General features: G+C 45.1%; 1 protein-coding gene across 1 annotated transcript in view; it reads right to left on the bottom strand.

Moving 5' to 3' along the window:
- Window positions 1–14,676, bottom strand: part of LOC138736174 (CUB and sushi domain-containing protein 1-like) — a 2,349,200-nt gene that overhangs the window by 78,252 nt on the left and 2,256,272 nt on the right. The window contains exons 58-60 of the mRNA XM_069885244.1: window positions 13,002–13,184; window positions 10,213–10,389; window positions 273–452 (exon numbers count right to left, since the gene is read on the bottom strand). Coding sequence (XP_069741345.1) covers window positions 273–452; window positions 10,213–10,389; window positions 13,002–13,184 — 540 coding nt within the window. The remainder of the gene's footprint in view (window positions 1–272; window positions 453–10,212; window positions 10,390–13,001; window positions 13,185–14,676) is intronic.

The following is a 14,676-nucleotide window of genomic DNA, read 5'->3' as shown; positions in this document are numbered from 1 at the left end:
TGACTCTGATTTATTTTTACCGTCAATAGTTTTTCTTAACAAGTACTTGTTGAGTGACAGCAGGCAGGAATTTTGGTGCACATTGTATGACAATAAACTCAAGATCACCATTTTGATTTCCTTTAAAATGGCATTTCAAAGAAGCAACAGCTACTTGAACAAAATAAACCATTGGGAAGAGTGATTGGCTAATTGTGAAGGTTCGAAAGCTAACATGCTTCTCACGTCGTCCCAAAGTGATGGTTCAGCTTCGACCTGATGCCAGTTCGTACCTTTACAGACTGGTTTTGTCTGATTCCAAGAACCATTCTTCATGCAGCGCAATGTAGCAGGTGTCGTCCTCTCCATCCAGAAGCCTGGGTTGCATTGATATGTTACTGTCTTATTATACGTAAAGTCGTTTCCCAGATGAACACCATTAGCCAACGGACCTGGGTCACCACAGTCGATAACTTTGGAATATCATAGAAAAGAAATAAATAAAACAAATATAATTTCCTTTCCCTCATTAAAGGCAAGAAATTTTATGTTCACAATTCAATATAAACAAGAATATGACTGTAAATGTTGGAAATTGTCATTTCGTGATTGTTGTCGGCTTGTTCATAATCAGCCGTCCCAAGTTGTTTTTATTATTTTAATCACATGTGTTTCCAGTCATAAAATAATGACAATGTGCAGTCAATTTTCCCCATCCACTTCACTGCCTCACACCATGGGTAATTCATCGACGCGCCACACATAGTTGCTTCATGCAATCCTTCATTTTATTCATTCTCCAGAGCTCCGGCTGTGAATTAAAATCGTGCTTTGAGAATTAACAACAGTGTTAAAACTGCATCTTGAATCAGGAGTGCCGAACATGATGGAAGATGTGAAGTAAAACTAACATTATCACTTCAAACTTACAAATAGTCAGTGAAATAAAACATTTATAAAAGAGGCAACACAATTTTCAGCTGTTACTCTTGATGGCCAAGTCTCTACTTAATGGATGAATGTAAACCAAAGATGAATATGCAGTCACAAATGCACAAAATTGCTGGAGGAACTCAGCGGGTCCCACAGCGCCAATAAGAAGCAAAGATTTCTGACCAATGCTTTGGGCCTGAGACCTTCATAAAGGTAAGTAAGGCCTTGACAAAGGGTCCAGGCCCAAAACCTTTTGTTATACATCCTATGGACACGGCGGGACCTAGTGAGTTTCTGCAGCACTCTTGCGCATTTACTGCAATCACAGTGTCTGCAGATTTTCTAGTTTCATAAGAATATTCAATAGTGCTGGTTAGCAGAGCTAAATATTTGGATTGAGCTGATTTTGTCTGTGCATTTGAATGTCATACCTTATTTTTTTAAATTCCTTACACGTTCTCTGTCTTCTAATTTATTTCTGTTTGCCTGAGTTAATAGATTTCTCAGATTGGGATATCCTTATTCTTATCAGTGCTGTGACTCATTTCTTCCGCACACTGCTGTATATTGTTTTGTGAAGCTTGCATTGGAGTCACACTCTCACCAGATTGATAATTCATTCTTAAAAGAATGAATCCACTCATATCATTCGGATGGATTATTTTTGTTGAGGAAAATTGCAGTCCTTTCCTTTTTGTTTTAGAGCAAGAATCTTATCTCAGGTTAATCTTCGCATGAAAATAAACTTGGACAAACAACGCTCCATGGCAAATACTCCTGGCTCAATCGTCGCATGTCTGATCTGTTGTTCTCCATTAGCACACCAACGTTTGAGCATTATTTCCTGCTCCTTTTCCCGCAAAACTCCTACAATGTTGCAACTGATGGTAACTTTACCAATATTTTGAATCTACACTCATTTATATTAAAACAGTATCACTAACACAATAAAGCCACATTACGAGATTCAGAACAATTTGCAAGTTCCCGAAACAAATCTGACTGGAGCTTCAAATTTTTTTTTCTCAATGGCTTCTTTAATGTTGAAGCAGCAAAACCCTCCAGGTCATCCTAACCAAATTAAATTTTAATGTGTGTTTAAATTAGATCAGCAAAGATTGTGTTCTTAGTTTCAGCTTTCATTTTAGATTGAAATTTAAAAGCTTTTTTAAAAATGTTGGAACTGCTCTATTCAAAATAAACTAATATTCCCAGTATTTTAATTCTTATACAGTATGTAATTAGGATTAGTTAGTTAATGGTACTCTGTTGGAATGCTCAATTTTCTAAGTTGTAATCAGGTGGATTGTTCTGCGATGAAATGCAGAATTAACCTCGCTACTCAATCACAAGTATCAAAGACGCCCACATAAAAACACCTTTCTCTTGAACTTTGCCATTTACCAGCCAAAACCTTGGCTACACAAGCTGAGGAAATTTACTTGGTGCCATGCCTTGTGTGAGAAATTAATTTCCAACATTGTCTGTCAAACGAGTTCTATCTGGGCAAGATTCAATCCCAGGCTCAAGGAATGAGAGGAAACCATGATGAAATGATGAAAACCCTGACAACCCATTCCTGGGAAGGGAAAGAGAGATCAATCCAAAATTTTAATTTTGAAAGAATGGATTTATCCTCTGTGAACAGATTTGATAATCTAAGAATTGGTATTGCTGTAATTACAGTCCAGGCATTGATCAAGTATTAAATTCATCATGAAATAACACCAGGGGACATCACAAAAACACATCTAAAAGTTAACACTGTAGCATGTGGTGCAGTAAAAAAAAGCACAACACAAGTTGTCTGTGAGCTGAACCAATGGATGCTGGTTTGATAATGGAGTTGTGTGGTTCACCACAGCACAATTATTAATGCAAAACCTAGGTTTTGAACAATGTTTGTGTAATGATATGGATTGTACATAGAAATTGGCTGGTAAAGGCATGGGCTGGCACGCCCCCCTGGACTTCTCCCCTGTGGCCTAGGCCATAAAGGTCAAGCCACCTCTCCCTTCCTTGCACTTCCTAGCTTGGATCCGGGCCAGCTCAAGTCATCTGTTCAATAAAGCCTATTGTTCCCCTCAGTCTTTGTCCTTGTGATTATTGGGGCAACTGGTAGTGCCCCTCAATTTATTGTACAGAAAATTTTAATGTCTCCGGTAATGGAGAAGTTGCTGCACCCCAAATGGCTAGAGTTGGATCCCCAAGTCCCGGGTGCATTGGAACACTTCGAACAGTGGATCAGTTGTTTTAACAACTTCCTCGTGGCCGCTGCTGGAATGGTCGACTCGGAAGAGAAGAGGCTGAAGGTTTTACAGGCAAGAGTCAGCCAGAGGGCTTTTCAGGCCATCAGAAGCTGCACGATCTACACCGAGGCGATGGCTGAGCTATGGGTGCTATACAAGCCCAAAATCAATGAGGTTTACTCCCGTTATCGCCTGGCATCTAGCAAACAGCAGCCTGGTGAGTCTGTAGGAGCCTTGATCAAACTGGGAAAAGACTGTTTGGGGAACCCTATGCTCCTTGTGCCGGGGGCCCACTGCGTGGAAGACCTGGTCCGGGACGCTTGTGCGTCGGGGTTGAGGTCAGACGATATACGACAATGTCTCCTCGAAGAGGAACAACTACCGCTGAAATGGGCAATCCAACTGGCCAGAACTTTAGAGTCGGCCCAGCACCACCCAGAGTCGATCGCGGGCAGAAGTGAGCCTACCTCATACACGCCACCGCGAGGGCTGCCATCCTAGGAGTCGGCGTCGGGAACGGCCAACCTGACTGCGGCTGCAGTAGCAACGGTATTGTCGAGATGCAACTTCTGTGGGCAGGCAAGACATCTACAACATCTCTGCCCCATGAAGGGAGCTACCTGCTTGGGCTGCAGGAAAAAGGGCCATTATCAATGGGTCTGCAGGTCCAGAGCCCCATCCCAAAGCAGCGCGGTGTGATTGGCTAAGAGGCTTCTGATGCTGGCCGTGTGCGCGGTAAGGGGGGGTGCCATCTTACTCGCTGCTGCCCCCATCCTCTACGCAGTGGCAGCCCTCTTCGATGACATCACTTCCACTCCTGATGACATCACTTCCGCCTCCTTCACCAGTGTTGGCAGCATGGTCAACATGGAGGCCTCCATCTTGGACATCAGGTCTCCCTGCTGCCAGTGATAACAACACACTCATCCTGGCACCGATGACCTTGGACCAAGCCAGCCCTCACCTGATCATGAACTCCATGAGGCAGATCGAGGTGAATGAGCATAAGTCGAACTGCCTCTACGATAGTGGCAGTACCAAAAGTTTTATCCACCCCGAGGTGGCCTGTAAGCTGTAGGATGGTGATAATCAGATCCTTGTCGATGGTGGCGAAAGACCAGTGGACTTCTATCTGGGGGTACTGTGTGGCATCTCCGACGGTGGGGGGTGTTATAATGACTTTTTGTTGTTGGTCATGCCCCAGCTCTGCGCACCGATCTTTCTGGGCCTCAACTTCCAGAGTCAGTTTGGGGAGGCCCTCAACCGCCACTCACCATTTGCAATCCACAGGTTACGGACCCCCCGTCCCAACCAAGCACCCAGCCTCTGGCACCAACCTGCAGCCTCACCACCCTGCGGGTGTCCCCTCCATCACTATTTGCGAACCTCACCCCGGACTGTAAACCAATGGCCACCAAGAGCAGGTGCTGCAGCACTGAGGATATGGCGTTCATCTGGGCCGAGTTTAGCGATTCTTGGCGGAGGGGATCATTGCTCCTAGCTCTAACCTCTGGAGGGCGCAGGTCCTCATGATCAGAGGGGTGGGCTAGCCCTGGATGGTGATTGACTATAGTCAAACCACCATTCACTTCACCCAGTTGGATGTGTACCCTCTACCTCAGATAGCCGACTTGGTCAACAAGGTCGCACAATACAGAGTCTTTTCGACCACTGACCTCAAGTCAGCTTAATCTCAACTTCCCCTTCACCCGAGTGACCGGTTCTACATGGGCTTCAAGGCTGACGGAAAACTTTTTACTTCCTGCAGGTGCCTTTCAGTGTTACTAACGGTGTCTCTGCTTTTCAGAAGGTCATGGATCAGATGGTGGGGGAGCACAAGCTGACGGTGACGTTCCCATACCTCGACAATGTCACCATCTGTGGCCATGACCAGCAGGACCACGACGTGAACCTCGCAAAGTTCAACTTGACGTAGAGTAAGGACAAGTGTGTTTTCAACACAGAACGCCTTGCCCTCCTCAGATGCATCGTGGCACATGGTGACATTGCCCCAGACCCCGACCTCATAATACCTCTTATGGAGCTAAAAAGATGCTAAAAAGGTGCCTGCGGCTGTTTTCCTATTATGCACAATGGGTGCCCAATTACGCTGATAAGGCCCATCCCCAATTAAGTCCACAACCTTCCCGTTATCGGCGGAAGCCCAAGCTGCATTCTATCAGATCCGAGGAGACATCGAAAAGGCCACAATGCATGCCGTGGACGAGTCCATCCCATTTCAGGTGGAGAGCAATGCCTCCAATTTCACTCTGGCTGCCACACTTAACCAGGCAGGAAGGCCAGTAGCATTTTTCTTCCGCACCCTGCACAGTCCCGAGGTATGGCACTCCTCAGTCGAGAAGGAGGCCCAAGCGATTATTGAGCCGGTGCGCCATTGGCAATATCTGTCCTGTAAACGGTTTACCCTGCTGACAGACCAGACGGCCATGTCCTTCATGTTTAATACTAAACAGTGTGGTAAAATGAAGAATGACAAGATTCTTAGGTGGAGGATTGAGCTCTCCATCTATAATTATGACATCTTGTACCAACCAGGTAAACTCAATAATCCCCCAGATGCCCTATCTCGGGTGATGTGCGCCAGCAAGCATCTCGACTGCCTCCAGCCACTCTATGACTGTCTGTGCCGGAGTTACAAGGTTGTACCATTTTATCAAGACACAGAATCTTCCATACTCCGTGGAGGACGTCAGGTCCATGACCATACGCTGCCGGATCTGTGCTGAATAAAAGGTGCAGTTCTACCAACATGACAAGATACATCTTATTAAGGCCACATGCCCCTTTGAACAGCTCAGTGTCGATTTCAAAGGCCCCCTACCCACCGCAAATAGGAATGCCTACTTCCAGAAGGTGGTGGATAAGTTTTCCAGGATCGCCTTTGCGATTCCCTGCCCGGATATGACCTTGATGATGGTTATCAAGGGGCTGTATAGCATCTTCACTCTGTTCGGGTACCCCGATTATATCCACAGCGATCGGGGGTCCTCACTCATGAGTGAGGAACTATGGCAGTACTTCCTCGCCAGAGGCATACCTACCAGCAGGACCACCAGCTATAACCCCAGGGGTAATGGCCAGGTGGAAAGGGAGAATGCCACTGTCTGGAAGGCGGTACTCCTGGCTCTTAGGTCCAAGAACATGCCAGTGTCCCACTGGCAGGACATTCTGCCGGAAGCGCTCCACGGCATCTGATCGCTCCTGTGCACCGCAACCAACACCACCCCGCATGAACACTTGTTTGCTTTCCCTAGGAGATCAGCAAATGGTTCCTCCATTCCTCCTTGGCTGGCAATCCCAGGGCTGGTCCTACTATGAAGACACGCGAGGGGCCATAAGACAGATCCACTGGTGGAAGCGGTCCACCTCATAAATGCCGGTCCTCAATACATGTTTGTGGGGTACCCAGATGACCACGAAGACACTGTGCCTATCCAAAACCTGGCGAGGGCCGGATATCCCGAAACTGCCTTGCCTGCCACTGTCCACCCCATGGCGCAGACTACCCCACACTGGAACTCAATACTAGAGGCTGAGCTGCCCGGCTCTCCTCTCCATGAGTCGGTCCCCCAGGTCCCCATCCCTCCTCCCCGGAAGCCGTCAGTCATCACCTTGACCCAGAGAGGACTTCCCCTGCCCACCTCCCCTGTGGCAGCTTCCCTTCCCGAACAGCAGAGCACGGACACACCTGGCCCCTGTTGGTCCTGCAGAAGGAGGAAGTCGCCGGTGCGACTGAACCTCTAATTAGACAGGAGAAATTTTTGTTTGTTGGTTCCACCTCTGAAAAAGGGGGGGCGGGGTCATTCTGTTTAAAATGAAGGGGTGAATGTAATGATATGGATTGTACATAGTCATTGGCTGGTAAAGGCATGGGCTGGCCCGCCCCTTGATGACACTCTCCCCTGGATTCCTCCACTGTGGCCTAGACCAATAAAGGCTGGGCCACCTCTCCCTTCCCTGCACTCTCCTAGCTTGGATTCGGGCCAGCTCAAGTCTTCTGTACAATAAAGCCTATCGTTCCCCTCAGTCTTTGTCTTTGTGGTTATTGGGGCAACTGGTAGTGCGCATCGGTTTGCATAATACATGTAACACGATCCTTTATCCGGACATCTAAAATCCGGAAAGCTCCAAAATCCAGCAAGTGGGGAGAGAGGTGGCAGCACGAGTTGGGCGGGTGAGGGGGAGAGACCGGCAGTGCGAGTTGAGCGGGTGAGAGGGGGAGACCGGCAGCGGGAGTCGGGTGGCCGAGAGACCGGCAGCGTGAGTCAGGCAGGCGAGGTGGGGAGGGGGTTGGGGAGACGGCAAGACAACTGGTAGGGGGTGGAGGTCGATACTGCAGCACAATTCAGATGGGCTTTCTGAAAGCCGGAAAAATCCAACATTCGCAACACACTGTCCCCCAAGGGCCCTGGATAAAGGATTGTGCACCTGTAATTACTCTACAATCCCATTCCTATCCCTTTCAAATATAATGTGGCCAGAACAGCAATTTTGCGTTACTACTTCTTGATTTGCATTAGACTATAATTCTCATTGCACGTATCTGACTATAAGAAAATGGAAAGGTAAAAATTCTTTATGATATCCTATCAACACTATTATTAGTGATTCAAGTTGAGATTATGAGCCCGGAGGACCCAAAAACACAGCAGCAATAGAAATTCACCAAGACAATGACTACTTAAATAAAACTTGCTTTTAATTTTCTTTCAACATAAAAACAGGATCAAACTTTAGCTTATTACTTTTAACCTAACATAACCCCCTTCTAATTCTAAGTGCACATGTATGTAATGTGTATATGTTCTCTGTTTCACAGTCCAATCTCACTTCTCACTCCTCCAAGTTCACCGGTATCAGGCAATTCTTATACTGTGCACAGAATTTAACATTTATAAATTTTCACTAAGCTCTGGTGCTTAAAGTTAAATGGTTACCACTCAGGAAGGTTCTTATTGGTTTCAAAGAGAGATTTGTTGTTTGTTGGACACACACAAACTGATTTCCTCTAATCAGCCACTTCAGTGTCTTGTCGAAAAAACTTTCCCCATCATGGGTTTTCCAAATGATAACCTTTTCTTCCAGGTCACCACAGAGTTCCTCTTGTTTCCCATATTTCAGAAGAAACACTCAAACCAGCCATTTCTTATTCTAAAGACCACAAGGGTTTACAACAGGTTGAACTCAAAACTTACACCCATCTTCAAAATGGGGTTTCAACCAAGCTGCCAGCTTGTCACAATTGAAATGTAGTAGTGAATCCTCTCCCTCTTTCTGCTTGCAAAACCACATGACCCGTCTTAGAACAGCAAACTGAAACCAGACAAATTGACAGCACCAGAATTCATTTCTGAGCTTGGCCGTCTGTTCCTTTAAAGGCAATAGTCCGTTTACCCCACAGTATCAGTCCAATCAAGAGCTACTTGTAAAGTCTCCATAGGCATTCTTCAAAGTTTTTGTGAAGTCACTGCGGACATGAAGTTTCTCTTTCAGCAAAGTTCTTGCATTTTAAATGAGATGTCTTTTGTGAAATGATAATGTCTGTTTGTGAAGTGACTTACGCTAAACCCCCACAATCTATCTCTTTTAAAGACATATTAATATATAATATAAAATATAATATGCCCCGTAACATTTATTTATTTGGGCAAAAGACAATGACAGTTCCAAGCTTCTAGGTATGGAAAAATGAAAATCAACATAGCTGCCTGCACCCATGCTCAATCCAAGGGTGTAATTAGTTCATGACAATTACAGAGTGATATAGTTAACGATTAAAAACAAAATTCCATAAAGTGTGAAAAAGTGAAAGAAAATCTATGGAGTAAAATGGAGCTGTGATTTTTATCAATCACAAGCAAGTTTATTGGAGGGACAAGGGACAATCATTTTTTCAGAATGAAGATGATTTGCATTTGGCTAACAAATAGGTTAGTAGGTTATTCCGACATCATCATCTTCCCCTGTATTAATTTAAAAATACTAATATACCCCCCATTGATCAGCTCCTCTGGATTGATATAAAAACTGAGATGGATTTTGAAAGGACAACTTCAGTACCACGCGTTGTGACCTGGTTTGGGAATTCGTGTGCCCAGGAATGCAGAAGGTAACAAATACAGCCACATCCATCACAGCCTCTGACCCATCCACTGCAGACATCTACGTGAGGGTTGCCTCAAGAATATCGTCGAGGACCCCATCACCCTGGTCACAACCTCTTCTCACTGCTGCCTTCAGACAGAAGGTATACAAACCTGCAGACCAGCACCTCTAGGTGCAAGAAGAGTTTCTTTCCAACACTCTCGAATCTCCCTTCATAACGTGAATCAGAGACTGCTCTGACACTATAAAAAGACTGTCTGCCCTATTATGTACTTTTTTGGATGAATATTCCTCTGAACATTTATTATCTTATGTATTTATTGATTATTTTAATTAGTTTACTATTCCAGTTTTTTTTTCTTTTAAGTACCTGCGACATCACAGGACTTCACTCCATCGAGGACATCTACATGAGCCTCTATATTCAAAGACCCCACCACCCAGGCCATTCCCTCTTCACTCTGCTACCATCAGGTAAAGGTCCAGGAGCCTAAAGACGAGCCCTCAGCAGCACAAGGACAGCTTCTTCCTCGTTGCCATCAGATTCCTGAACGATCAATGGTCCACAGACACGGCCTTACTTTCCATGCACTGTTATTGTTATTATTATTTTATTTTTTTAATAGTAATGTCTTAAGATGGTTAATAATATGAATGTTTGCACGATGAACACGAATATCATGTCGTGTTTATGACAATTAATCCTGATTCTGATTCTGTTCGACTGCAGAAAGAAAGAGTTTTAGACATTGTACATTTGTACACTGTGCTTTCCAAAAAACTCATTATCAATACTGGGATGACAGAAGTGAATATTGAATCTGATCCTGATGCTAACTGTGGGGATGAAAGGAGAGGGTGGGGGAGTGAGTAAGCCATTTTGTTTCTCGGCCTCATGCATTCAGATTTGCAAAGCAAAGCCAACCTGTGCAGTCAGGAGCTGATCCGGTCCAGGTCCCATTTGCGGTGCAGTGGCGTGTGGTGAGCCCAGATGTTTTATATCCTTCCCAGCAGGCATAGGTGATGGAGCTTGAGAACCGAACTCCATCGCTGTAAACTATTCTCGCGTTCTCTGGAGTGCCAGGATTCCCGCAGGATACAGCTGCAACAGATGGAAGAAAGACAATAGTATCCTGGCAGGGATGATACGGAGAGCATTTCAAGGTAGACATCTATCCTCAGGAAAGTTGTTACTTCAAGGATGTAAAGATGAAGAGGTGAAAGCATCATTTTTTTCCCACAATTTTGGACATTTTTGGGTTTGGGGTCAGCATCCAAATCTAAGAGTGTGATGGTGTTCATGAACTGTTGATTCAGCTCTCCCTCTCCAATGTTCCAAATGATCCACCCTTCTGCATTGACCCCTTCTCCAAATGACATTTGAAATTCATCCTCAAGGCCCTTCTCATCTTTACATATATTGGCTGAAGACGTTGTCAGCCTGAAATAAGAGAAAGAATAGAAAACACAACCTGCTGGAGGAAGTTAGCGGCTCAGACAGCATTAGTGGGTGGAAAAGACGGTCGGTGGTTCAAGTAGGAACCCCTCATCAGGACTGAGGACACCAGTGCAGTGAACTGGAATTCACTGTTTTTGTATTGTTCAGATGGCTGGCCCCACCATCACCTACCTCAATATAAACCTTGGTTTTCCCGCCTTACCTCAGATTCACCTGATTATAAGTTATTAAAAGCGTATTTGTGCTCCTCTCAAGTCTCTGAGTGCAATCAGTTATGTTACAATTTTAATAGCTTTGCTTTGAAGCAAGATGGAAGCCAGGCATGCTCCAGGTGAACCCTCTGTCCGCAGAGGAATTTGCCTACTGGCTGGAGTGCTTCCAGTCTTACCTCCGGATAGTCTCCGGAGGTCTGCGTTTCTCTCTCAAGTCGGCCCCAAGAGTTTCACTGTCATCAGGGACTGTGAAACTTATGAGTCTGCCATAGTAGGCCTGAAAGTCCGCTACAAGACCCCAGAATGATGTGCTGGCAAGACACCGGCTCTCTCAACGTCGGCAATGCCCTGGTGAGTTGCTGGACAACTATGTCCTTGAACTGTGGTTCCTGACCAAAAAATGCCACTATGAAGTGGTCACAGCCAGGTGAGAGAGGAAGAACAAATACAGGACACCCTCGTGGCAGGAGTGAGGTCAAGGTACGTGAGGAAGCGACTGCTAAGAGTTGGTGAAGCAAGACTTGGCCAGCACCCTGGAGCTGGTGAAAGCACTCGAACAGGCCCAACTAGGAGCTGACGACCTCACGGGTAAAAGTGGCACCTTTTCAGAGGACCAGGTCATTGGGGCACTGGAGACCCCCGCAGCCCCAGTGCCGACTGCTGCAGCCATTCGTGACCGAGGATGCTACTTCTGTGGACAAGCACAGCACCCCTACGTCCAATGCCCCACAAAGGACTCCGTGTGCTCAGGATGTGGTAAGCAAGGGCACTGGGTGAAGGTCTGCAGGGCTAAAGGGAACCTAAAGAGGGCAACCGCGGGTGAGTTCCCCAAATTGGTGTATGACCCTTGCCCAAGTCATGAAGTGCCGGCCTCCGCCTCTCCGCACTGCTCGCCATCGGCATCTTGTTGCCCCTCATGGCGAGACCCGCCATTGGCAGTGAAGCATCGTGGGGAGCAATGGCGGCCATCTTGCCTCAACTTGTGGTTGATGCAATCTTGTCTGTCCGAGGGCCAAGTGGAGAGAGTTGTCCTAGATCAGGCAACACCTCATCAATTGAATAACTCGACGATCGAGGTGAGGATAAACAAACACTTGATTGATTGCTTGGTAGACATTGGCTCCACTGAGAGCTTTATACACTCTGTTAGTGCTCTGCAGTACAACTTAAAAGTGTATTCGACAGACTATCATATTACCTAGCACTGCACTTGGACTCTGCAATGATCCAGGGGTATTGCATAGTACATCTAACTGTAAAAGGGGGGAAATTTCCGATTGTATGTAATCCTCTCAAGTTTCTGAGTGCACTCAGTCATGTTACAACCAGGTTGATTCCAGAGTTGAGCGAGTTAACCTATGAGGAGAGATCAAGTCACCTGGGACTGTACTCTCTGGAATTTAGATGAGGGCATCTTATAGAAATGTATAAAATTATGAAAGGCAAGATAAGATAGAGGTAGGAAAGTTGTTTCCATTGGTGGGGGAGACTAGAGCAAGGGGAAATAGCCTCAAGGTTCAGCGTAGTAGATTTTGGATGGAGATGAGGCGGAACTGCTTTTCTCAGAGGGTGGTGAATCTGTGGAATTTACTGCCCATTGAAACACTGGAGGATACCGCAGTAACTATATTAAAGACAAGGTTGGATAGATTTCTACATAATTTTGGATTTAAGGGGTATGGGGAAAAGGCAGGAAGGTGGAGATGAGCTTGTCATCAGTTCAGCCATGATTTCATTGAATGGTAGAGCAGGCTAGATGGGCCAAATGGCTGACTCCTGCTCTTCTTTCTTATGGTCTAGTGCTCTCAGCCCTTGTGAAGCTCTCTTGAGCAGACGTGTACTTTGTATTCACTGGCTGACACATGCCATCATACTGACTGAGAACAAAGGAATTTTTTTTCCCCACCTCCTTCGCATTTTACCTTCATTCTTCTAAAACCTGTGTTTAACCATGGTCAATCAATTCACCCTTATCCACACTATTCTTTGAAGATATTCTCCAGTTTGCTCTGTTGTATTCATTTTGGTTATAACAATGCTTGCCTTCACAAACTGGCTGAACTCCTGACCACGATCCATCTGGTTTGCAGGATCTCTCTGAAGATCCTCGTAGAATATAGCCAGCTTCACAGTTAAAGCGAAGAAGGCTCCTTTTCTTGAACTCATCACCTAATCTGGAACCATGAGCTGGGATGCCAGGATCTCCACACAAACCAGCAGTATCACCTGGAAGAAAGCACACAAACACACCCTTCAATCCACAACCTCAGCAAAACAAACGTCTTCTATTGAAGGAAAAACCAACATTGTATTACGCTGACGAACACTCCAAAGAGCCCATTGCTGAGGGTGATAGTGGTGGGTTCCACAAAGTAGTGCTTTCAAACATGTTTCACTGGGAAGAAACAAGTTAGGACAAGGAACATTTAAAATCTATGTCAAGTGTAGTCATGTGTTTTCCAAAAGCAAGGCACGTTAATGCAGGAACATCATTCTGGACTAGAAAATCAAAAACTGGGGGAAACTAGAAGGATGAAAAACAAAAAGGAAAACAGAACATTTTGGAAATATTCACCAGGAAAGGCAGGATCTGTGGAAGGAGGAGCAATTAAAATTTGAGATCTGGAACCTTTTCTGAGAACTGGGAAAGAGGGAGAAGCAGCTCATCTTTAGTGGAGAGATGGGGGTGGGATGGGTTGAACAAAGGATCATTTGGGGACAATACAGTCAGCAAAGCAGTGAGTCCAACATTATTGCAGTGCCAGTGGGGGTTGGAATCTGGTGCTATGTGTAAGGAGTTTGTACATTCTCCCCGTGACCTGCATGGGTTTCCTACAGGTGCTCTGGTTTCCTCCCAGGATGTATGGAGTTTATAGGTTAATAGGTGTTATAGCAACTTCAATCCAATCAATAGTCTCTTGGAGGCTAGGTGAGAGTCTTGTTTCTGATGCGTTTCAATTATTTCCAATACAAGTCAATACAATGTATTTAAATCCTTTATTCAACACATAAACATTTAATAATCTTCCTTATCATTAAAAAAACATCTATATTAAAGCTCTGTAAATATGAAATAACATTCAAAAAGACGATCAACAAAGGTTATGACGATCTCACTCACCTTCCTTCTACACTGTCATCGTGCTTTTATATATAATCTAAGGCTCTTGATTTGTGCCATATACTACCATGCCTGCTCCAGCCAGCACTCGAATACACGAACACACCACGCATGTTCTAGCCAGCACTCTAATACACAAACACACCATGCATGCTCCAGCCGACACTCTAATACACGAACACACCAAGATGGTCCAGTCAGCACTCTAATACACAAACACACCATGCATGGCTCCAGCCGGCGCTCTAATACACAAACATTCCTTTGTCTCCAGAACCTTTGAGTTAAACATCGATCAGTAAACCTCAGATCTTCCTCAGACAGTATAGAGTTTTCCTTTTGAGTTTAACATGAGATACCTCTTCACTTGGCTTCCTTCCTTTCTTCAGCATTCTGCCTCTCGTAGGAATAATTTGAACTCTTAAAACTAGATTTTGAAGATTTATTTGATTCTCTCGATTTCAATAAACGAGTCTCTTATCTGCAGTTATTCATAAATAAGGTAAGATTCAAATGACATTTGTAGAAACCATCTGTAAAGAAGTCAACTGGTTCCACTTATGTATCATATAAATCTCTAACTGGAACTGTAGCCTT

This window comes from Narcine bancroftii, chromosome 6 (assembly GCF_036971445.1).
Source record: "Narcine bancroftii isolate sNarBan1 chromosome 6, sNarBan1.hap1, whole genome shotgun sequence".
NCBI lineage: Eukaryota > Metazoa > Chordata > Chondrichthyes > Torpediniformes > Narcinidae > Narcine > Narcine bancroftii.
Note: the sequence above shows the minus strand (reverse complement) of the source record. Positions and strands in the feature narration are given on the sequence as shown.